At 42.6% G+C, this 23,118-nt stretch overlaps 1 protein-coding gene across 1 annotated transcript in view; it reads right to left on the reverse strand.

The window, feature by feature from the left end:
* LOC120024355 (unconventional myosin-VI-like) overlaps positions 1 to 23,118 on the reverse strand; it is a 116,907-nt gene that overhangs the window by 25,736 nt on the left and 68,053 nt on the right. The window contains exons 15-22 of the mRNA XM_038968577.1: positions 22,565 to 22,637; positions 19,481 to 19,608; positions 19,208 to 19,303; positions 18,734 to 18,904; positions 14,002 to 14,040; positions 8,800 to 8,893; positions 721 to 851; positions 496 to 573 (exon numbers count right to left, since the gene is read on the reverse strand). Of these exons, the coding sequence (XP_038824505.1) occupies positions 496 to 573; positions 721 to 851; positions 8,800 to 8,893; positions 14,002 to 14,040; positions 18,734 to 18,904; positions 19,208 to 19,303; positions 19,481 to 19,608; positions 22,565 to 22,637 (810 nt within the window). The remainder of the gene's footprint in view (positions 1 to 495; positions 574 to 720; positions 852 to 8,799; positions 8,894 to 14,001; positions 14,041 to 18,733; positions 18,905 to 19,207; positions 19,304 to 19,480; positions 19,609 to 22,564; positions 22,638 to 23,118) is intronic.

Here is a 23,118-nt window from a genome sequence, read left to right on the forward strand (position 1 = left end):
GATGGAGAGAGAGAGAACATAGAGCAGCCATAGACACTAAAACAGCCATCAGTATGCTGATGTTCCCTCAGGGAAGGTGAAAACGGAGATTACAATAACAGCAGCAAAGTACCTGTCTTGTCGTGGTCAACAGAGGATAGTATATTAATGTATTCATAAGCACAAAACTACTCAGCTACAAAATCAAAGTTACACCTGCCCCACACAGCGATCACCTCTGACATAGTCCAATTAAGCCACAACAGACATGTTTATAATAGGCCTCCAAACCGCACATTTAACATAATTGAATAACTTATCTGTTACATAAATGAATACCCCATGTGTTAGCTCTACATGGTTTATTATCTAAATCCCTTTCCCCTGCAGAGCTCCCCTCGCTCGCAGCCAGATGCGGATTCCTTTGAAGTCCATTCAGTCAGGGGAACATTGTAATGCTGAGAGCCAGTGCAGAGCAACAGAGCATAACAGAGATATATTTCATGAAGGTATCACCTTCCCAGGTCTGAAGAACACTCTGGTCAGCCCAAACTTGTAATCATTCTCGTTGAGTCCCAGCGCTTTGAATAAAGCCTGCAGCACAAACAAACATGTCATTGTCAATACATGTCATATGAACATGACAAACTGGCTTTGTAGTGTATTGGATGGTACAGTGATAAGAGGATGAGCCCAGAGCAGGGCCAGTGTGTGTGTGTGAGTGGTCCATGGGGCACTGACCTTGCAGAAGAGTCTTGGGTCCAGGCGAGTCAGCTTGGCAGGCATGTACTGCTTGTACATGTTGTAGAGCTCATGGAATGGCGCTCTGGAGGGGAAGCCTCCCTGCATCAGGTCCAGCACGGACACCATTCCTACAGACACACTTTAGTGAACTAGTCACAAAAATATATACAGGTAGGAGCAGATCATCCTACTATATTAAAGCAGGTCGAATGCTGCAACACATTTTGACCAATCAGGTCTTCCCCAGGAAGCGTTAGTCTACCTGCCGTTAAGGGGCCTTTTGTCAACTGACTTTCTCTCACATGGAGACAGACCGGGTCATCCCAGTCCAAAGAGACAACTCAATAATGTATTTTCTGCACAGCCAGTGGTCAACTTGAAGACACATTTCTCTATGACTGTTTATGCACGACTACTTCCCCTGTTTCTTCCAAATACATCAAACTAACTTCTGCTGACTCGTCCACCCCCCACCCAATATAGTTGATGCATAATTTGATCTTAAGCTCAGAGAGATGGAGCAACACAGTCTTTCCATGTCTCTGAGCCACCACTCATGAGTGTAGATGAAAAATGCAGGCATCTCCAAGGATACAGAAGAAAAGCGAGTCAAATTTAATATGCAAATTGAACAGGAGAATGGGAAATTAAATTAGCGTCGCAGCCTTTAGTTTGAAGGTCTGAGAAAGAGAAATGTTCAGAAAACAGTCAAGAAGAACAGCAAGCAGATACTCAGATGCTACACAGTATCTCTCCTCCGACTGTAATTGTGTGCCAATTTGTGGAGAGAAAAGAGCTGTGAGTTCTCAGTAAATGTATGTAAATCACTCTGGTCATTTTGCATTTGATCGTTTTTGTTCCGCAGCGACAAGATGGTTTTGTAATAACTGCAGTATTGGCGACAAGATGGTTTTGTAATAACTGCAGTATTGGCGACAAGATGGTTTTGTAATAACTGCAGTATTGGCGACAAGATGGTTTTGTAATAACTGCAGTATTGGCGACAAGATGGTTTTGTAATAACTGCAGTATTGGCGACAAGATGGTTTTGTAATAACTGCAGTATTGGCGACAAGATGGTTTTGTAATAACTGCAGTATTGGCGACAAGATGGTTTTGTAATAACTGCAGTATTGGCGACAAGATGGTTTTGTAATAACTGCAGTATTGGCGACAAGATGGTTTTGTAATAACTGCAGTATTGGCGACAAGATGGTTTTGTAATAACTGCAGTATTGGCGACAAGATGGTTTTGTAATAACTGCAGTATTGGCGACAAGATGGTTTTGTAATAACTGCAGTATTGGCGACAAGATGGTTTTGTAATAACTGCAGTATTGGCGACAAGATGGTTTTGTAATAACTGCAGTATTGGCGACAAGATGGTTTTGTAATAACTGCAGTATTGGCGACAAGATGGTTTTGTAATAACTGCAGTATTGGCGACAAGATGGTTTTGTAATAACTGCAGTATTGGCGACAAGATGGTTTTGTAATAACTGCAGTATTGGCGACAAGATGGTTTTGTAATAACTGCAGTATTGGCGTGGGCAGATTAAAACCCCACATCTCCACAGTCATTTCTCCCTGTGTCGCTGTGTGTAATTCATTTATAAACATATGAATAATTTACTGGATTAGCATTTTCCAGACACTCAAAGCGCTTTGCATAGTAAGGTGGTGAAACTTGACCTTATCCACCACCAATGTAGAGCGACAGTGTATCCCAAATTACACCCTTTACCCTTTATAAAAAACAAAATGGAATTAAAATAATTTAACCGACATTGGTCAATTAGTTGTTTAACAAACAAAAATGTCGGTTAATGCTTAGCTCTAATCAAAGGTAGTGCTGAGCATTAACCAACATTTCTGTTTGTTAAACAACTAATTGACCAATCTCGGTTAAATTATTTTAATTCCATTTAGTTTTTTATGTTAACTTCTTATGGCTGGGTAGCTTGGATGAATAAGGTGCCCAGAGTAAACTGCCTGCTACTCAGGCCCAGAAGCTAAGATATGCATATTATTAATAGATTTGGATAGAAAACACTCTGAAGTTTCTAAAACTGTTTGAATGATGTCTGTGAGTATAACAGTACTCATATGGCAGGCAAAAACCTGAGAAAAAATCCAACCAGGAAGTGGGAAATCTGAGGTTGGTAGGTTTTCGAGTCTTTGGCTATCCAAGATAGTGTAAATTTGGTCCGATTGCACTTCCTATGACTTCCACTAGATGTCAACAGTCTTCAGGCTTCTACTATGAAGGGGGAGCGAATAAGAGCTGTTTGACAAAGGGGTCTGGCAGAATGCCATGAGTTAAGTCACGCGCGCAGCCGTGAGAGCGAGCTGCGTTCCCTTTCATTTCTAAAGACAAAGGAATTGTCTGGTTGGAACATTATTGAAGATTTATGATAAAAACATAAAGATTGATTATATACATCGTTTGACATGTTTATACGAACTGTAATGGAACTGTTTTAACTTTTCGTCTGGACCTAGTGCTCACGCCTTGTGAATTTGGATTTGTGAACTAAACGCGCAAACAAAAAGGAGGTATTTGGACGTAAATGATGGACTTTATTGAACAAGACAAACATTTATTGTGGAACTGGGATTCCTGGTAGTGCATTCCGATGAAGATCATCAAAGGTAAGTGAATATTTATAATGCTATTTCTGACTTCTGTTGACTCCACAACATGGCGGGTATCTGTATGGCTTGTTTTGGTCTGAGCGCTGTACTCAGATTATTCCATGGTGTGTTTTCTCTGTAAAGCTTTTTGAAATCTGACACAACGGTTGCATTAAGGAGAAGTATATCTTTAATTCCATGCATAACACTTGTATTTTCATCAACATTTATGATGAGTATTTCTGTAAATTGATGTGACTCTCTGTAAAATCACCAGATGTTTTGGAAGCAAAACATTACTGAACATAACGCACCAATGTAAACTGAGATATTTGGATATAAATATGAACTTTATCGAACAAAACATACATGTATTGTGTAACATGAAGTCCTATGCGTGCCATCTGACGAAGATCATCAAAGGTTAGTGATTAATTTTATCTCTATTTCTGCTTTTTGTGACTCCTGTCTTTGGCTGGAAAAATGGCTGTGTTTTTATGTGACTAGGCACTGACCTAACATAATCACATGGTACGCTTTCGTCGTAAAGCCTTTTTGAAATCGGACACTGTGGTGGGATGAACAACAAGCTTATCTTTAAAATGGTGTATAATACTTATATGTTTGAGGAATTTTAATTATTATTATGAGACTTCTGTTGTTTGAATTTGGCGCCCTGCACTTTCACTGGCTGTTGTCAAATTGATCCGGTTAACGGGATTTCAGGCGTAAGAAGTTAATTCAATGCACACATTGCACAGTTTCTCTTGAGATAAATCAGATCAAGCCCAAACAGTGCGATGTAGTAGGGAGTTGCAGTTTCCAACAGGCCAATATTCTACATAGTTTAGTGCAGAAAATATGGTCATGAACTAAAATGACCATAGTCCATTGCGCTCCTACTTGTCCGGTCTGTGTGTTTCTTTTGGCTTGCTACATTAGGTTAGTGTGGGGCAGACACTGAGAGAAGAGAGAAGAATGTGTGATGGAGAGGGATACAGTGCCTTGCAAAAGTATTCATCCCCCTTGGCGTTTTCCCTATTTTGTTGCATTACAACCTGTAATTTAAATGTATTTTTTTTGTATTTCATTTAATGGACATACTGTCGTGGCCAAAAGTTTTGAGAATGACATAAATATTAACCTTCAAAGTCTGCTGCCTCAGTTTGTATGATGGCAATTTGCATATACTCCAGAATGTTATGAAGAGTGATCAGATGAATTGCAATTTAATTGCAAAGTCCCTCCTTGCCATGCAAATGAACTGAATCCCCCAAAAACATTTCCACTGCATTTCAGCCCTGCCACAAAAGGACCAGCTAACATCATGTCTGTGATTCTCTCGTTAACACAGGTGTGAGTGTTGACGAGGACAAGGCTGGAGATCACTCTGTCATGCTGATTGAGTTTGAATAACAGACTGGAAGCTTCAAAAGGAGGGTGGTGCTTGGAATCATTGTTCCTCCTCTGTCAACCGTGGTTACATGCAAGGAAACACGTGCCGTCATCATTGCTTTGCACAAAAAGGGCTTCACAGGCAAGGATATTGCTGCCAGTAAGATTGCACCTAAATCAACCATTTATCGGATCATCAAGAACTTCAAGGAGAGCGGTTCAATTGTTGTGAAGAAGGCTTCAGGGCACCCAAGAAAGTCCAGCAAGCGCCATGACCGTCTCCTAAAGTTGATTCAGCTGCGGGATCGGGGCACCACCAGTACAGAGCTTGCTCAAGAATGGCATCAGGCAGGTGTGAGTGCATCTGCACGCACAGTGAGGGGAAGACTTTTGGAGGATGGCCTGGTGTCAAGAAGAGCAGCAAAGAAGCCACTTCTCTCCAGGAAAAACATCAGGGACAGACTGATATTCAGCAAAAGGTACAGGGATTGGACTGCTGAGGACTGGGGTAAAGTCATTTTCTCTGATGAATCCCCTTTCCGATTGTTTGGGGTATCCGGAAAAAAGCTTGTCCGGAGAAGACAAGGTGAGTGCTACCATCAGTCCTGTGTCATGCCAACAGTAAAGCATCCTGAGACTATTCATGTGTGGGGTTGCTTCTCAGCCAAGTGAGTGGGCTCACGCACAATTTTGTCTAAGAACACAGCCATGAATAAAGAATGGTACCAACACATCCTCCAAGAGCAACTTCTCCCAACCATCCAGGAACAGTTTGGTGACGAACATTGCCTTTTCCAGCATGATGGAGCACCTTGCCATAAGGCAAAAGTGATAACTAAGTGGCTCAGGGAACAAAACATCGATATTTTGGGTCCATGGCCAGGAAACTCCCCAGCCCTTAATCCCATTGAGAACTTGTGGTCAATCCTCAAGTTGCGGGTGTACAAACAAAAACCCACAAATTCTGACAAACTCCAAGCATTGATTATGCAAGAATGGGCTGCCATCAGTCAGGATGTGGCCCAGAAGTTAATTGACAGCATGCCAGGGCGGATTTCAGAGGTCTTGAAAAAGAAGGGTCAACATTGCAAATATTGACTCTTTCCATCAACTTCAAAATGGAAAGAATATGGCACCACAACTAACCTGCCAAGAGAGGGCCGCCCACCAAAACTCAAGGACCAGGCAAGAAGGGCATTAATCAGAGGCAACAAAGAGACCAAAGATAACCCTGAAAGAGCTGCAAAGCTCCACAGCAGAGATTGGAGTAGCTGTCCATAGGACCACTTTAAGCTGTACACTCCACAGAGCTGGGCTTTATGGAAGAGTGGCCAGAGAAAAGCCATTGCTTAAAGAAAAAAAATAAGCAAACACGTTCGGTGTTCACCAAAAGGCATGTGGGAGACTCCCAAAGCATATGGAAGAAGGTACTCTGGTCAGATGAGACTAAAATTGAGCTTTTTGGCCATCAAGGAAAACGCTATGTCTGGCGCAAACCCAATACCTCTCATCACCCCGAGAACCCCATCCACACAGTGAAGCATGGTGGTGGCAGCATCATGCTGTGGGGATGTTTTTCCATCGGCAGGGTCCGAGAAACTGGTCAGAATTGAAGGAATGATGGAAGGAGCTAAATACAGGGAAATTCTTGAGGGAAATCTGTTTCAGTCTTCCAGAGATTTGAGACTGGGACCGAGATTCACCTTCCAGCACGACAATGACCGTAAGCATACTGCTAAAGCAACACTCGAGTGGCTTAAGGGGAAACATTTAAATGTCTTGGAATGGCCTAGTCAAAGCCCAGACCTCAACCCAATTGAGAATCTGTGGTATGACTTAAAAATTGCTGTACACCAGCGGAACCCATCCAACTTGAAGGAGCTGGAGCAGTTTTGCCTTGAAGAATGGGCAAAAATCCCAGTGGCTAGATGTGCCAAGCTTATAGAGACATACCCCAAGAGACATTCTTGTAATTACTGCAAAAGGTGGCTCAACAAAGTTGACTTGGGCGGGTGAATAGTTATGCACGCTCAAGGATTCAGTTGTTTTGTCTTATTTCTTGTTTGTTCCACCAAAAAAATATTTGCATCTTCAAAGTAGTAGGCATGTTGTCTAAATCAAATGATACAAATCCCCCCCCCAAAATCCATTTTAATTCCAGGTTGTAAGGCAACAAAACTGGAAAAATGTCAAGGGGGGTGAATACTTTCGCAAGCCACTGTAGAGAGAATTTGCTTCGCGAGGCATCTCTAATTGAAAATAGATGATGTAAGTGATTGATAGTTGGTATTCAGCAGTCATAAAAGTGTGCCTTATTTACTTTGTAGAACTACTAAAATAGTGATTTTGTCAGACAGCATAGGCAGCAGCTCTATACAGATGAGATGGTGACTTAGAATTAAATAATAAAGTCATTAAAAAAAATGTTTATATACACAACTAAAATATTTTATCAAAGTAAAGTAATGTAAATAAATGATGGTTAAGTGCAATGGGCCGTCAACACCATGATGGGACTTGTATTAGTTTTTGTCTGTGTTACAGCATTCAACCCACATAATGCATAGTGCATTTCATGTAAAAACAAAAACAAGTCAAAACCGAAAACTGTAATTATTTCATTATAATCTAATCAAAACGGAATCGCTCAGCACTAACTACGGCCCCTTTCTTTAGGCCTTCAGTGCATTCGGAAAGTATTCAGACCTTGACTTTTTCCACAATTTGTTACGTTACAGCCTTATTCTAAAATGTTCCTCATCAAACTACACACAATACCCCAAAATGAAATTTTTATTTTTTTGCAAAAAAAACAAAAAAAAACAGAAATACCTGATTTACATAAGTATTGCTATGAGAAATTGAGCTCAGGTGCATATTGTTTCCATTGATCATCCATGAGATGTTTCTACAACCTGATTGGAGTCCACCTGTGGTAAATTCAACTGATTGGACATGATTTGGAAAGGCACACACCTGTCTATGTAAGGTCCCACAGTTGACAGAGCATGTCAGAGCAAAAAACAAGCCATGAGGTTGACGGAATTGTCCGTAGAGCTCCGAGACAGGATTGTGTTGACGCACAGATCTGGGGAAGTGTACTAAAACATTTCTGCAGCATTGAAGGTCCCCAAGAAGAAGGTTGAAGGTCCCCACAGTGGCCTCCATAATTCTTAAAATGGAAGAAGTTTGGAACCACCAAGACTCTTCCTAGAGCTGGCCACCCGGTCAAACTCAGAAATCGGGGGAGAAGGGCCTTTGTCAGGGAGGTGACCAAGAGCGCGATGGTCACTCTGACAGAGCTCCAGAGTTCCGCTGCGGAGATGGGAGAAGGACAACGATCTCTGCAGCACTCCACCAATCAGGCCGTTATGGTAGAGTGGCCAGGCGGAAGCCACTTAGTAAAGCACGATAGCCTTTGACAAAAAGTACCTAAAAAGGACTCAGACCATGAGAAACAAGATTCTCTGGTCTGATGAAACCAAGATTGAACTCTTTGGCCTGAATGCCAAGCGTCACATCTGGAAAAAACCTGGCACCATCCCTACGGTGAAGCACGGTGGTGGCACCATCATGTTGAAGGGATGTTTTTCAGCAGAAGGGACTGGGAGTCAGGATCGAGGGAAAGATGAACGAAGCAAAGTACAGAAAGATCCTTGATTAAAAACCTGCTCCAGAGCGCTCAGAACCTCAGACTGGGGTGAAGGTTTACCTTCCAACAGGACAACGACCCCAAGCGCACAGCAAAGACAACACTGGAGTGGCTTTGGGACAAGTCTCTGAATGTGTCAAGGCTGTATTTGCTGCCAAATGTGCTTCAACAAAGTACTGAGTAAAGGGTCTGAATACTTATGTAAACATGATATTTTTTTAAAATGTTTATACATCTGCAAATCTGTTTTTGCTTTGTCATTAAGGGGTATTATGTGTACATTGACGAGGGAAAAAAAACAATTTAAATCAATTTTAGAATAAGTCTGTAATGTAACAGAATGTGGAAAAAGTCAAGAGGTCTGAATACTTCCCGAATGCACTGTATATACTGACCTGAGCACTGCAACTGAGAGAGGATCTGGGCCCCTTCAAACTGGTGGCTGACCATCTTCAGATTGGGCTTGATACAACGGATGAAACTGGAGCCCTGGGAGGGAGGGAGAAGAGGCTGTTAGCCATAGATATCCTATTAAATTGAAGTGTTCTATATGTAATTTCATGCTGTTAGCCCTGACAGTAGCCACACTGAAGATGGCCACAGAGTACCTCTTTGGTGATCCAGATCTAAATTGGTTGGACATTGGCTTGAACATTATGAACTGACAAAATAAAAATATTCACTGGAAGATTGATAAAATTACACTCCCCTCCGTATTTATTTGGACAAAAAATGCTAACCTCGTTATTGGTAATGGTGAGAGGTTAGCAGCTTTGGGGCGGTATGATCTTTGTTCCTCTGTAACTTTCTCACTTATTATATACGATTTATTCAGGATTATCCATAATCATGGTAGCATTCACATTAATGTAGAAGTGTTTAGAAACATACTGTATTCTTATTTACAATAAAACACCAATGGAAAAGGCTAGTCTTGCTGGGGTCTGACACATAACGAAAAAGACATTACAGACAAAAGACTACAATTGATATACATTTAAAAACATTAACATGTAGTGTGTGTGTGCACGCATCTATTAGTTACACATATATGTCTGTAAAATGGTATAGAATCAGCTTGATCTCCTCTGTCGAAGACGCTTGGATCTTCTTTTTTATATTTTCAGTGGTATTGTTAACAAACACGCCCCCACAAAGAAAAGGAGAATTAAAAAACAGGTTCAGCCCCTGGTTCGACCGTGATCTTGCAGAGTTACTCCACCGCAAGAATTGCATTTGGCGAAAGGCTCGGCACACGCATACTCAAACTGACTGGCTATTGTTCAGGCAAATGAGAAATAAGTGCACTCAGGCTATCCGGAAGGCCAAAGTTAGTTACTTTAAGGAGCAGTTCCCTCTCTGTGGGTCTAACCCCAAGAAGTTCTGGAAAACGGTTAAAGACCTGGAGAATAAACCCTCCTCCTCCACCTCACAGCTGCCCATGTCCTTAAATGTTGATGATGTGGTTGTTACTGACAAGAAGCACATGGCTGAGCGCTTTAATCACCACTTAATTAAGTCAAGATTCCTATTTGACTCAGCCATGCCTCCTTGCCCGTCCAACATTTCCTCATCTCCCACCCCTTCTAATGTGACTATCCCTGATGCTTCTCCCTCTTTTTCCCCTGCCCCGCTACAAAGTTTCTCCCTGCAGGCAGTCACTGAGTCCGAGGTGCTAAAGGAGCTCCTGAAACTTGACCCTAAAAAAACATCTGGGTCAGATGATTTAGACCCTTTCTTCTTTAAGGTTGCTGCCCCTATCATCGCCAAGCCTGTCTCTCCTTTCTGGGGAAGTTCCCATTGCTTGGAAGGCAGCCACAGTTCGTTCTCTATTTAAAGGGGGCGATCAAGCTGATCCTAACTGTTATAGGCCTATTTCTATTTTGCCCCGTTTATCAAAAGTGTTGGAAAAACGTATCAATATTCAACTGACTGGCTTGATGTCTATGGTATTCTCTCGGGTATGCAATCTGGTTTCCGCTCAGGTTATGGATGTGTCACTGCAACCTTAAAGGTCCTCAATGATGTCACCGTTGCCCTTGATTCTAAGCAATACTGTGCTGCTATTTTTATTGACTTGGCCAAAGCTTTCGATACGGTAGACCATTCCATTCTTGTGGGCCGGCTAAGGAGTATTGGTGTATCTGAGGGGTCTTTGGCCTGGTTTGCTAACTATCGCTCTCAAAGAGTGCAGTGTATAAAGTCAGAAAAGCTACTGTCTCAGCCACTGCCTGTCACCAAGGGAGTACCCCAAGGCTCAATCCTAGGCCCCACGTTCTTCTCAATTTACATCAACGACATAGCTCAGGCAGTAGGAAGCATTCTCATCCATATATATGCAAACGATACAGTCTTATACTCAGCTGGCCCCTTTCCGGATTTTGTGTTAAATTCTCTACAACAAAGCTTTCTTAGTGTCCAACAAGCTTTCTCTACCCTTAACCTTGTTCTGAACACCTCCAAACAAAAGATCATGTGGTTTGGTAAGAAGAATGCCCCTCCTCCCACAGGTGTTATTACTACCTCTGAGGGTTTAGAGCTTGAGGTAGTCACCTCATACAAGTACTTGGGAGTATGGCTTGATGGTGCACTGTCCTTCTCTCAGCACATATCAAAGTTGCAGGCTAAAGTTAAATCTAGACTTGGTTTCGTCTATCGTAATCGCACCTCTTTCACCCCAGCTGCCAAACTAACCCTGATTCAAATAACCACGCTACCCATGCTAGATTACGGAAACATCATTTATAGATCGGCAGGTAAGGGTGCTCTCAAGCGGCGAGATGCACTCTATACTCCTCTGTAAACTGGTCATCTCTGTATACCCGTCGCAAGACCCACTCGTTGATGCTTATTTATAAAACCCTCTTAGGCCTCACTCCCCCCCCTATTTGAGATATCTACTGCAGCCCTCATCCTCCACATACAACAACCGTTCTGCCAGTCACATTCTGTTAAAGGTCCCCAAAGCACACACATCCCTGGGTCGCTCCTATTTTCAGTTCGATGCAGCTAGCGACTGGAACGAGCTGCAACAAACACTCAAACTGGACAGTTTTATCTCTATTTCTTCATTCAAAGACTCAATCATGAACACTCTTACTGACAGTTGTGGCTGCTTTGTGTGATGTATTGTTGTCTCTACCTTCTTGACCTTTGTGCTGTTGACTGTGCCCAATAATGTGTGTACTATGTTTTGTGCTGCTACCATGTTGTGTTGCTACCATGCTGTGTTGTCATGTGTTGCTGCCTTGCTATGTTGTGGTCTTATGTCTCTCTTTATGTAGTGTTGTCTCTGTTGTTGTGATGTGTGTTTTGTCCTATATTTATATTGTATTTTTTAAATCTTTTTTTTAATCCCAGGCCCCCGTCCCTGCAGCAGGCCTTTTGCCTTTTGGTAGGCCGTCACTGTAAATAAGAATTTGTTCTTAACTGACTTGCCTAGTTAAATAAAAATTAAATAAAAAAGAAATACACACGTCACTTGGGGGAGAGGTGTTCTGCCGTGAGGTGTTGCTTTATTATTGGTCATTTCTTTTTTTTTGTAATTTTCCCCCCTTTTTCGTGATTATGATCTTGTCTCATCGCTGCAACTCCCCAACGGGTCCGGGAGAGGCGAAGGTCGAGTCATGCATCCTCCGAAACATGACCTGCCAACCGCGCTTCTTAAAAGGATCCGACCATTTATTTTCAATTTTCGCCTAAAATGACATACCCAAATCTAACTGCCTGTAGCTCAGGACCTGAAGCAAGGATATGCATATTATTGATACCATTTGAAAGGAAACACTTTGAAGTTTGTGGAAATGTGAAATTAATGTAGGAGAATATAACACATTAGATCTGGTAAAATATAATACAATGACGTACCATCATCTTTGAAACGCAAGAGAAAGGCCATAATGTATTACTCTTGCCCAGGCACAATTTTGATTTTGACCACTGGATGGAAGCAGTGTATGTGTACAATTTTAGACTGAGCCAATGAACCATGGCATATATGTTCAAGACTGCCCAAATGTGCCTAATTGGTTTCCTAATACATTTTCAAGTTCATAATTGTGCACTCTCCTCAAACAATAGCATGGTATTATTTCACTGTAATAGCTACTGTAAATTGGACAGTGCAGTTAGATTAACAAGAATTTAAGCTTTCTGCCCATATCAGATATGTCTATGTCCAGGGATTTTTTTTTGTTACTTACAACCTCATGCTAATCACATTAGCCTACTTTAGCTCAACCATCCCGTGTGGGGGACACCGATCCTGTAGAGGTTCTTAACACCCGCTCACTTAACCCGGAAGCCAGCTGTACCAACACCGTTCAACTGACAACCAAAGTCAGTCTGCAGGCGCCTGGCCCACCACAAGGAGTCGCTAGAGCGCAATGATCCATATAAAGCCCCCCAAACTCTCCCCTAACCCGGACGACGCTGGGCCAATTGTGCGCTGCCCTATGGGACTCCCGGTCACAGCCGGTAATGACACAGCCTGGGATCAAACCCCAGGGTGTAGTGACGCGGCAACACTGCGATGCAGTGCCTTTGACTGCTGCGCCACTGGGGATGCCTTCATTTTTATACATGTTTTAAACCAGGTTTGCTGTTAATTTGCGCTATATAAGATGGAAAGGAGTTTCATGCACTCATGGCTCTGTATAATACTGTACGTTTCCTTGAATTTGTTCTGGACCTGGACACTGTGAAAAGACCCCTGGTGGCATGTCTGGTTGGGTAAGTGTGTGTGTCAGTGCTGTGTGTAAATTGACTATGCAAACAATTTGGAATTTCCAACTCATTAATGTTTCTTATAAAAACAAGAAATTACGCAGTCGTCTTTCCTCAACTCTTAGCCAAGATAGACTGGCATGCATAGTATTAATATTAGCCCTCTGATTAAAATGAAGAGCAAGACGTCCTGCTCTGTTCTGGGCCAGACGCAGCTTAACTAGGTCTTTCTTTGCAGCACTTGACCATATGACTGGACAATAATCAAGATAAGATAAAACTAGAGCCTGCAGGAGTTGCTTAGTGGAGTGAGAAATCAGAGCATCTCTTTATTACGGACAGACCTCTCCCCATCTTCACAACCATTGAATCTATATGTTTTGACCATAACAGTTTACAATCTCAGGGCAGTTTACAATTTATTGGGCAAAACAATCTAAAACACAACCAAAACAAACTACAAATGTATCAAACAAGTTTGTAGTCATAAGTTTGATGTAGTCATTGCGTGCTAAGAGTATGAGACCAAATACTAAACTTTTGACTACTTTAATACAATATAAGTGAAGTGAAAACTTCTTCAAATGGTGTGACAACACACATAAAATGGTTTCATTTCTAAACGATAAAGCAGATATGTGTGAAAATACCCTCAAATAAAAGGTGACATTCTGTACTGATGCAACATATAAAACATTTCATCTCAGATCCATAATGCTGGAGCATAGAGTCACATGTACACATGTTATCTTAACTGTCAAAATAAATACAGAGGTGAGTGTATATTATATGACAACTGATCTCAACTCAAGTTAGATGCCCTATGTGTGGGGTAAAGTAGTAAATTGTTGAGCACTGTAGTAAATACTAACCGTGCTGCGAAGCTTCTCCAGTAGAATGTTCAGCTGGGTCTGTTGAGGTAAAAGAAAACCTTTGTTCAGTGATACAGACCAAATGCACAGACCTGTCTAGTCCAACACAGCATGAACACATGCTTATTAAAGGGTAATTGCTCCCTCTCTGCCTCCAGTGCTCCTGTCCAACACTCAAAACAACAGCTACTTAAGCAACAGTACAGCCGCGACAGACACACGTTCATGGTTAAAGCGCATTGAAACGAAAGACAAAGACATTTTGTTTTAATGTATCATGCAAACAGGTCTAAATACAACACTGATAGGACCACAGGAACAGAGGGACAGACAGATGGATGCATGGTAGCCAACTAACTGGACACTGTGAGATGACAGACAGATGGATGCATGGTAGCCAACTAACTGGACACTGAGATGACAGACAGATGGATGCATGGTAGCCAACTAACTGGACACTGAGATGACAGACAGATGGATGCATGGTAGCCAACTAACTGGACACTGAGATGACAGACAGATGGATGCATGGTAGCCAACTAACTGGACACTGTGAGATGACAGACAGATGGATGCATGGTAGCCAACTAACTGGACACTGTGAGATGACAGACAGATGGATGCATGGTAGCCAACTAACTGGACACTGTGAGATGACAGACAGATGGATGCATGGTAGCCAACTAACTGGACACTGAGATGACAGACAGATGGATGCATGGTAGCCAACTAACTGGACACTGAGATGACAGACAGATGGATGCATGGTAGCCAACTAACTGGACACTGTGAGATGACAGACAGATGGATGCATGGTAGCCAACTAACTGGACACTGAGATGACAGACAGATGGATGCATGGTAGCCAACTAACTGGACACTGAGATGACAGACAGATGGATGCATGGTAGCCAACTAACTGGACACTGAGATGACAGACAGATGGATGCATGGTAGCCAACTAACTGGACACTGAGATGACAGACAGATGGATGCATGGTAGCCAACTAACTGGACACTGTGAGATGACAGACAGATGGATGCATGGTAGCCAACTAACTGAGATGACAGACAGACAGATAACCGCTTGTTGGCCCCTCTGTCACTGATCTAGAGCTGGTGGCAAAACCCCTGGAACCTTCCCAAAATGTCCCGGTTTGCCAGAAATCCCAGTTGGAATTCCCTAATAAGTCCAGGAATTGTCCATACCGGCATTTCTTGAAAACCTGGGAAGTTACCGTCATTTTGCAACCTTAATCTGCAGAGAGTTGTGTTTAACAGACAGACTGCTCTAGGGACCACCCCTGGGACATTAATATTTATAAACCCAGCAGGATATCTCAAATAAACAGCTGATAACGCTCTCTATCTCACCTTGTAACTCTGAGAACAGACAGGTACAAAACGCTGAATCACTGATTAGGCCTTAGTCAAGCTCTAAGCCTAATGATCTACAGCATATCACTTTCTACAGTAACTACCTTATTAACAGTAGCTGCTTAATATGTACAGTAACTACCTTATTAACAGTAGCTGCTTAATATGTACAGTAACTACCTTATTAACAGTAGCTGCTTAATATGTACAGTAGCTACCTTATTAACAGTAGCTGCTTAATATGTACAGTAGCTGCCTGGCAGGCAGTCCTATCGTGCAACTGCCAACTGGCATGTACACTGGTCAATAAGTATCGTAATCATTTTATTATGGAATCATAAGAAGATAATGGGATTGTAGGGACAATTGCTCGGTGGACATTGATCCTGTCATTGAAGATTTCTCTGATCCTATATGCTATGGTCCCTCACTGCAAACTACACAACGTTGCAAACTCTTCATACTACACTCCTGATAATGATATGAATAACTTCTCAATTGATTGGAATTGGAAGCTGCCGACATCAAGATGTCATTAGCAAGTGTTGCAGGAAACAAACGGCGATTAACAGGGAGACAGCACAGAAACAGGACTGGGGAGGTAGGGGACAGGGAAGGGGCTAACTGGAGGCAGTTAGCTGGAGAACAGCAGGGTGTTGCCTGCATTATTCACTGATGTATTGTGGGATTCATAGCACACAACGGAACAGGACAAGTTACCTTACTACCCTGACTGATTCTGATTTGAACCTCTATATGCATCTACTTTTCCTGTCTGTATTTCTTCCTCTCTCTACACACCTTTTAGACTTTAAATCACAGCTATGATTTTATTATTTATTTTATTTCACCTTTATTCAACCAGGTAGGCTAGTTGAGAACAAGTTATCATTTACAACTGCGACCTGGCAAAAATAAAGCAAAGCAGTGCGACACAAACAACAACACAGAGTTACACATGGAATAAACAAACATGCAGTCAATAACACAATAGAGAAAAAGTCTATGTACAGTGTGTGCAAATAAGGTAAATTAAGGGAGGAAAGGCAATAAATGGGCCATAGTGGCGAAATAATTACAATGAATCAATTCAAACACGAGTGATAGATGTGCAAAATATGAATGTGCAAGTAGAGCTACTGGGGTGCAAAGGAGCAAAAAAATAATAACAGTATGGGGATGAGGTAGTTGGATGGGCTATTTACAGATGGGCTATGTACAGGTGCAGTGATCTGTGAGCTGCTCTGACAGCTGGTGCTTAAAGTTAGTGAGGGAGATATGAGTCTCCAGCTTCAGTGATTTTTGCAATTTGTTCCAGTCATTGGCAGCAGAGAACTGGAAGGAAAGGCAGCCAAAGAGGAATTGGCTTTGGGGGTGACCAGTGAGATATACCTGCTGGAGCGCGTGCTACAGGTGGGTGCTGCTATGGTGACCAGTGAGCTGAGATAAGGCGGGGCATTACCTAGCAAAGACTTATAGATGACCTGGAGCCAGTGGGTTTGGCGATGAATATGAAGCAAGGGCCTTACAGGTTGCAGTGGTCGCATATGGGGCTTTGGTGACAAAACGGATGTCACTGTGATAGACTGCATCCAATTTGCTGAGTAGAGTGTTGGAGGCTATTTTGTAAATTACATCGCCGAAGTCAAGGATCGGCAGGATAGTCAGTTTTACGAGGGTATGTTTGGCAGCATGAGTGAAGGATGCTTTGTTGCGAAATAGGAAGCCGATTCTAGATGTAATTTTGGATTGGAGAAGCTTAATGTGAGTCTGGAAGGAGAGTTTACCTAGGTATTTGTAGTTGTCCACATAATCTAAGTCAGAACCGTCCAGAGTAGTGATGCTAGTCGGGTGGGCAGGTGCGGGCAGCGATCGGGTGAAGAGCATGCATTTAGTTTTACTTGCATTTAAGAGCAGTTGGAGGCCACGGAAGGAGAGTTGTATGGCATTGAAGCTCGTCTGGAGGTTAGTTAACACAGTGTCCAAAGAAGGGCCAGAATTATACAGAATGGTGTCGTCTGCATAGAGGTGGATCAGAGAATCACCAGCAGCAAGAGCGACATCATTGATGTATACAGAGAAAAGAGTCGGCCCGAGAATTGAACCCTGTGGCACCCCCATAGAGACTGCCAGAGGTCCGGACAACAGGCCCTCCGATTTGACACATTGAACTCTATCTGAGAAGTAGTTGGTGAACCAGGCGAGGCAGTCATTTGAGAAACCAAGGCGTGATGGGGGATAGGGAAAGGATGGAGAGACAGATTGGAAGGAGGAACAGTGGGAAGGAGAGAGATTAGGAAGAACACATTAACAGAATGTAGAAACAAAATGAACTCTGTGGAAACTAAACCAGAGGAAGATTAAATCAAAACACATTATGCAGCCCTGAAAAATAAGCTGCATTCAAATCCTCTGAAATTGTATGTAACTTTTTGGAACTATTGTACTCCAACTTTCCTTCTTCTCCACTGTGTCTAGCAGTACCTATGATAGCTTACAATAACTGCTTATTAACATGAATGAATATTGCAGCACCTGAACGCCCCTCTGATTTCACTTACAACAGACACAGCATCTTAACACTTCTTACAGGATCACAGCATAGAGTGAGAAAGTATCACGGTTATGACTATAAAGTAACAAAATAGCCTTGATGCTACTGTTTTGCATATAAAACAAGATAAACGTAACACACCTGCTACGGCTGTTAAAGGCCCAGTGCAGTCAAAAACTTTATTTTCTTATGTTTCATAAACAGTATATATAAACAGTATATATATATATATATATATATATATATATATATATATATATATATATATATATATATATATATATATATATATATATGAGGTTGTAATAATACTGTAAATTGTGAAAATTATGATAATACTGGTGACACAACCAGGTGGTAAATTAATTAATTAAATTAATAGACCAATAAGAAAAAAGGTTCCAAACCTCCATGCCAATAACAGCTAGTATTACACTCTTCACTCAGACCACTCCCAGACAGTCATAGCAAAATTATTTCTTGAGAAATTGCCCTTTGCTTAGAAGCTATTTGTTTATTTTGGACCATTTTAATTGAAAACCCATCACAGTAAGGTACTTTAATTCTTACCCAGAAATTATTTGATATTGAGATAAAAACATGTAGACTGGACCTTTAAAATCGACATTTATACACATTCCCCCTCAGTATTCCATGGCTGCATCAATGACACCCTATGCCCTATGGGTCCTGGTCAAAAGTAGCACACTTAATAGGGTCCCATTTGGGATACCTACCATGTTGAGCAGCACATTAATAAAGTGTGGAAGTAAAAGGTAGTAGATTAAAATTCGTCCTCACCTTGAATTTGTTGCCGACGCTGATGAAGCTGAGCTTGCCGGCCTTCTGTTTCGAGTCCTTGGTGTTGTTGGAGTTCTCAAAGAGCTCCCGGATAAACCGGTCCTTAGACTCACTCACCAGGCACTCCAGGGACATGTGCAGTGCATCATTGTTCTTCTCCACAAACTTGGTCTGCAATTCAGAGAAAATGTAGAACCTTGAAGATGCAGAAGCACATCCAGTTCAGAAAAATGCTACTCTGGTTGGAAGATAAGTGGGGCAACTTGTGATAAAAAAAAAAAAAATTCCACATGCTGGGTTTTGTGCAGGTTTCAAAGAGGAGGAGAATGTTTGGTTGGAGATGCTGCAGTATAGGCCTACCACAAGGACATAGGGGATTACTTAAACAGACCGAAGTCTGATGATATAAAAAGGTGTAATGTTGATGTTTTCTAGCCTTCATCCTGATGTGTCATTTTGTTAACATAAATGTACCGTCTCATAGCACACCGCTCCTGCAAAGTGTCTGACGATGAATCCCTCGTCATCCCTCACATTCCTGTGAACTTGCAGCTTTGATTTCCGTGGCACCTGAGGAACACATTTCACGCTATCCATTTTAAATAAGTGAAAAAAATACACCCACAGAAACAAGACTTATTCCAATGGCTTAACAAACCCATGACTGACATTACGGACAATAAAACGCACACAACCTATAAGTACACAGAAAAAGGACATGAATCCTGGTTAAAAGTAAGAACTCACGGTCAGTCGGAAGTGGTTCTTGTGTTTGTTGTGTACAGTCTCTGCAAAGTGCTGGTCGCTGGGCTGAGGTAGACGGTTCTCTTCATCCAGGATGTCCAGGATGCCCACCAGCTTGGCCTCCACGAGGTCTGTAGACAGACACAGCGGTCAGGAGTCAGGGGTCAAGAGATCCCAAATTGACTGTATCCAATAAGTCAGTGTAGCCTTAGAGCTATCCTAGCCTGTTGCTTCACATATTTCATTAGGGGTTTAGTCTTTGTATAGTCCAGGGCCACTGACGGTGTAAGATATCCAATTACGCTAGGGAAGGGAGGTGTACCTGCCAAAAACCAATTTAAGGTGTAATAAAATAATGAAAATGTTTCAGTTCAGAATAGGCTGACCTTGACCTACACAGACCACTTTGCACGAGAGAACAACGGCTCATTAAGACATGACTGAATGACACATCCATAGTTAGAGCTGCAGTGACTCACTCTTTCCATAGGTTAGAGAGAGAGCGCGAGAGAGAGCGAGAGAGCAGGTGTTTTATGCATAGAAAAGTCAGTAAAAAAGAAAGAAATTGGGATGGAAAAATATTTTCAGTGTAAACTTAAACGACTCAAACCTATATAATTTTACATAAAATAATCTTAAAGAACGAACAATCACCTAAATCAATGATGCATTCAGGCGTATTTTTGTCCCCTTTGATTCTGATATAATGTATGAGTCACTCAGATAGCATAAGCCATGGCAAGATGTATAGAATTTCAGGAAATTAGCTTTAAAACTGCTCAAAGAATATCTCCAACCCATGACTAAATGTGTAGAATTGCAGGAAGTTAGCTTTAAATGGCAACAGCGGCCAATAGGACGGCCTCTAAGATTTTCAGTCTGCGACCGCGCCCTTGACCACGCCCACGCCAACCACCAAAGTGGTCCAGAAGAAACCCTAGAATGGAGCTTCTCACTGCCTATTTCCTCTTTTGTGTCTTAGTTTAAACAACGGGTTGCTCAAACAGAATGTGTTTGACACATACAAGCTCAAAGCTGCATATTCTTGGGATTGCTCGCCGCAACGCCACAGGCGACCTATTACAGTATAATTACAATAGACCGTCCCTTAGTCTTTTTTCCTCTGCCAATCCAGGAGGATATACACTGCTCAAAAAAATAAAGGGAACACTATAATAACACATCCTAGATCTGAATGAATGAAATATTCTTATTAAATACTTTTTTCTTTACATAGTTGAATGTGCTGACAACAAAATCACACAAAAATTATCAATGGAAATCAAATTTATCAACCCATGGAGGTCTGGATTTGGAGTCACACTCAAAATTAAAGTGGAAAACCACACTACAGGCTGATCCAACTTTGATGTAATGTCCTTAAAACAAGTCAAAATGAGGCTCAGTAGTGTGTGTGGCCTCCATGTGCCTGTATGAGCTCCCTACAACGCCTGGGCATGCTCCTGATGAGGTGGGGGATGGTCTCCTGAGGGATCTCCTCCCAGACCTGGACTAAAGCATCCGCCAACTCCTGGACAGTCTGTGGTGCAACGTGGCGTTGGTGGATGGAGCGAGACATGATGTCCCAGATGTGCTCAATTGGATTCAGGTCTGGGGAACGGGCGGGCCAGTCCATAGCATCAATGCCTTCCTCTTGCAGGAACTGCTGACACACTCCAGCCACATGAGGTCTAGCATTGTCTTGCATTAGGAGGAACCCAGGGCCAACCGCACCAGAATATGGTCTCACAAGGGGTCTGAGGATCTCATCTCGGTACCTAATGGCAGTCAGGCTACCTCTGGCGAGCACATGGAGGGCTGTGCGGCCCCCCAAAGAAATGCCACCCCACACCATGACTGACCCACCGCCAAACCGGTCATGCTGGAGGATGTTGCAGGCAGCAGAACGTTCTCCACGGCGTCTCCAGACTCTGTCACATGTGCTCAGTGTGAACCTGCTTTCATCTGTGAAGAGCACAGGGCGCCAGTGGCGAATTTGCCAATCTTGGTGTTCTCTGGCAAATGCCAAACGTCCTGCACGGTGTCGGGCTGTAAGCACAACCCCCACCTGTGGACGTCGGGCCCTCATACCACCCTCATGGAGTCTGTTTCTGACCGTTTGAGCAGACACATGCACATTTGTGGCCTGCTGGAGGTCATTTTGCAGGGCTCTGGCAGTGCTCCACCTGCTCCTCCTTGCACAAAGGCGGAGGTAGCGGTCCTGCTGCTGGGTTGTTGCCCTCCTACGGCCTCCTCCACGTCTCCTGATGTACTGGCCTGTCTCCTGGTAGCGCCTCCATGCTCTGGACACTACGCTGACAGACACAGCAAACCTTCTTGCCACAGCTCGCATTTATGTGCCATCCTGGATGAGCTGCACTACCTGAGCCACTTGTGTGGGTTGTAGACTCCGTCTCATGCTACCACTAGAGTGAAAGCACCGCCAGCATTCAAAAGTGACCAAAACATCAGCCAGGAAGCATAGGAACTGAGAAGTGGTCTGTGGTCACCACCTGCAGAACCACTCCTTTATTGGGGGTGTCTTGCTAATTGCCTATAATTTCCACCTTTTGTCTATTCCATTTGCACAACAGCATTTGAAATGTATTGTCAATCAGTGTTGCTTCCTAAGTGGACAGTTTGATTTCACAGAAGTGTGATTGACTTGGAGTTACATTGTGTTGTTTAAGTGTTCCCTTTATTTTTTTGAGCAGTGTATCATTTCTCATACACAGCAATGCACAGTCATTTTGGGGGAGGAAGAGACCCCATTACGCAGAGGCAGTCCCCATTCCGCCGAGCCAGGCCCCATTCCGCCGAGCCAGGCCCCATTCCGCAGAGCCAGGCCCCATTCCGCAGAGCCAGGCCCCATTCCGAAGAGCCAGGCCCCGTTCAAGAGTTTAACTTCTCTCAGAGAAAACAGCTGTTCCAGCTTCCCACGCAGAGACAGATCTCTAGTCAGAAGAACATGGAATGGCAACACATTGATAAAACAGGGGGAAAACACTGGAAACTAGGTGGAGGATACTGTACGTAGGCTAACCCTCTGAAATGATGTGCACGAAATGGTATTAAGATTAGACAAACCTATGCAGTCCTGATTGTCAACATACCGGACCTCGTTCACTCCAAGGCCCTCCTTCTGATACAGCTCTTGTTCCTAGAATTTGAAACAGAACAGTTCCAATAACAAACATTTATAATGACCTTCAGAATGACATTCAGAATATAATTTAATATTGTTTATTATACAAGATAGTTCTCTACTATAATGAGGCCAAGGACTCCAATGTATTCAAATAAATCCGTCAAGAGTTGCTTTTCTATCCATTGTGCAATAACACATTACTTTACCAAGGTCTCTGACTAGGGTTGCAAAGTTACGGGAATGTTCAATAAATTCCCTGGTTTTCCCCAAATCCCGGTTGGAGGATTCCTGAAATCAGGAAGGAATAAGCAGGAAATCCAGAATCCTCCAAACAGGATTTCTGGAAAACCAAGTTCACAGAATTTTGCAACATCATCTCTGACAAATATAACTGAATCCAAATGTCAAGGTTTCCTTCTGCTTGTTGCAAACACCTGGGCTCATTCTCAGTTCATCTTTTCTCGATTTCTTGCATCCTCTCTTCTTGCCTCCT

This window comes from Salvelinus namaycush, chromosome 29 (assembly GCF_016432855.1).
Source record: "Salvelinus namaycush isolate Seneca chromosome 29, SaNama_1.0, whole genome shotgun sequence".
Classification (NCBI taxonomy): domain Eukaryota; kingdom Metazoa; phylum Chordata; class Actinopteri; order Salmoniformes; family Salmonidae; genus Salvelinus; species Salvelinus namaycush.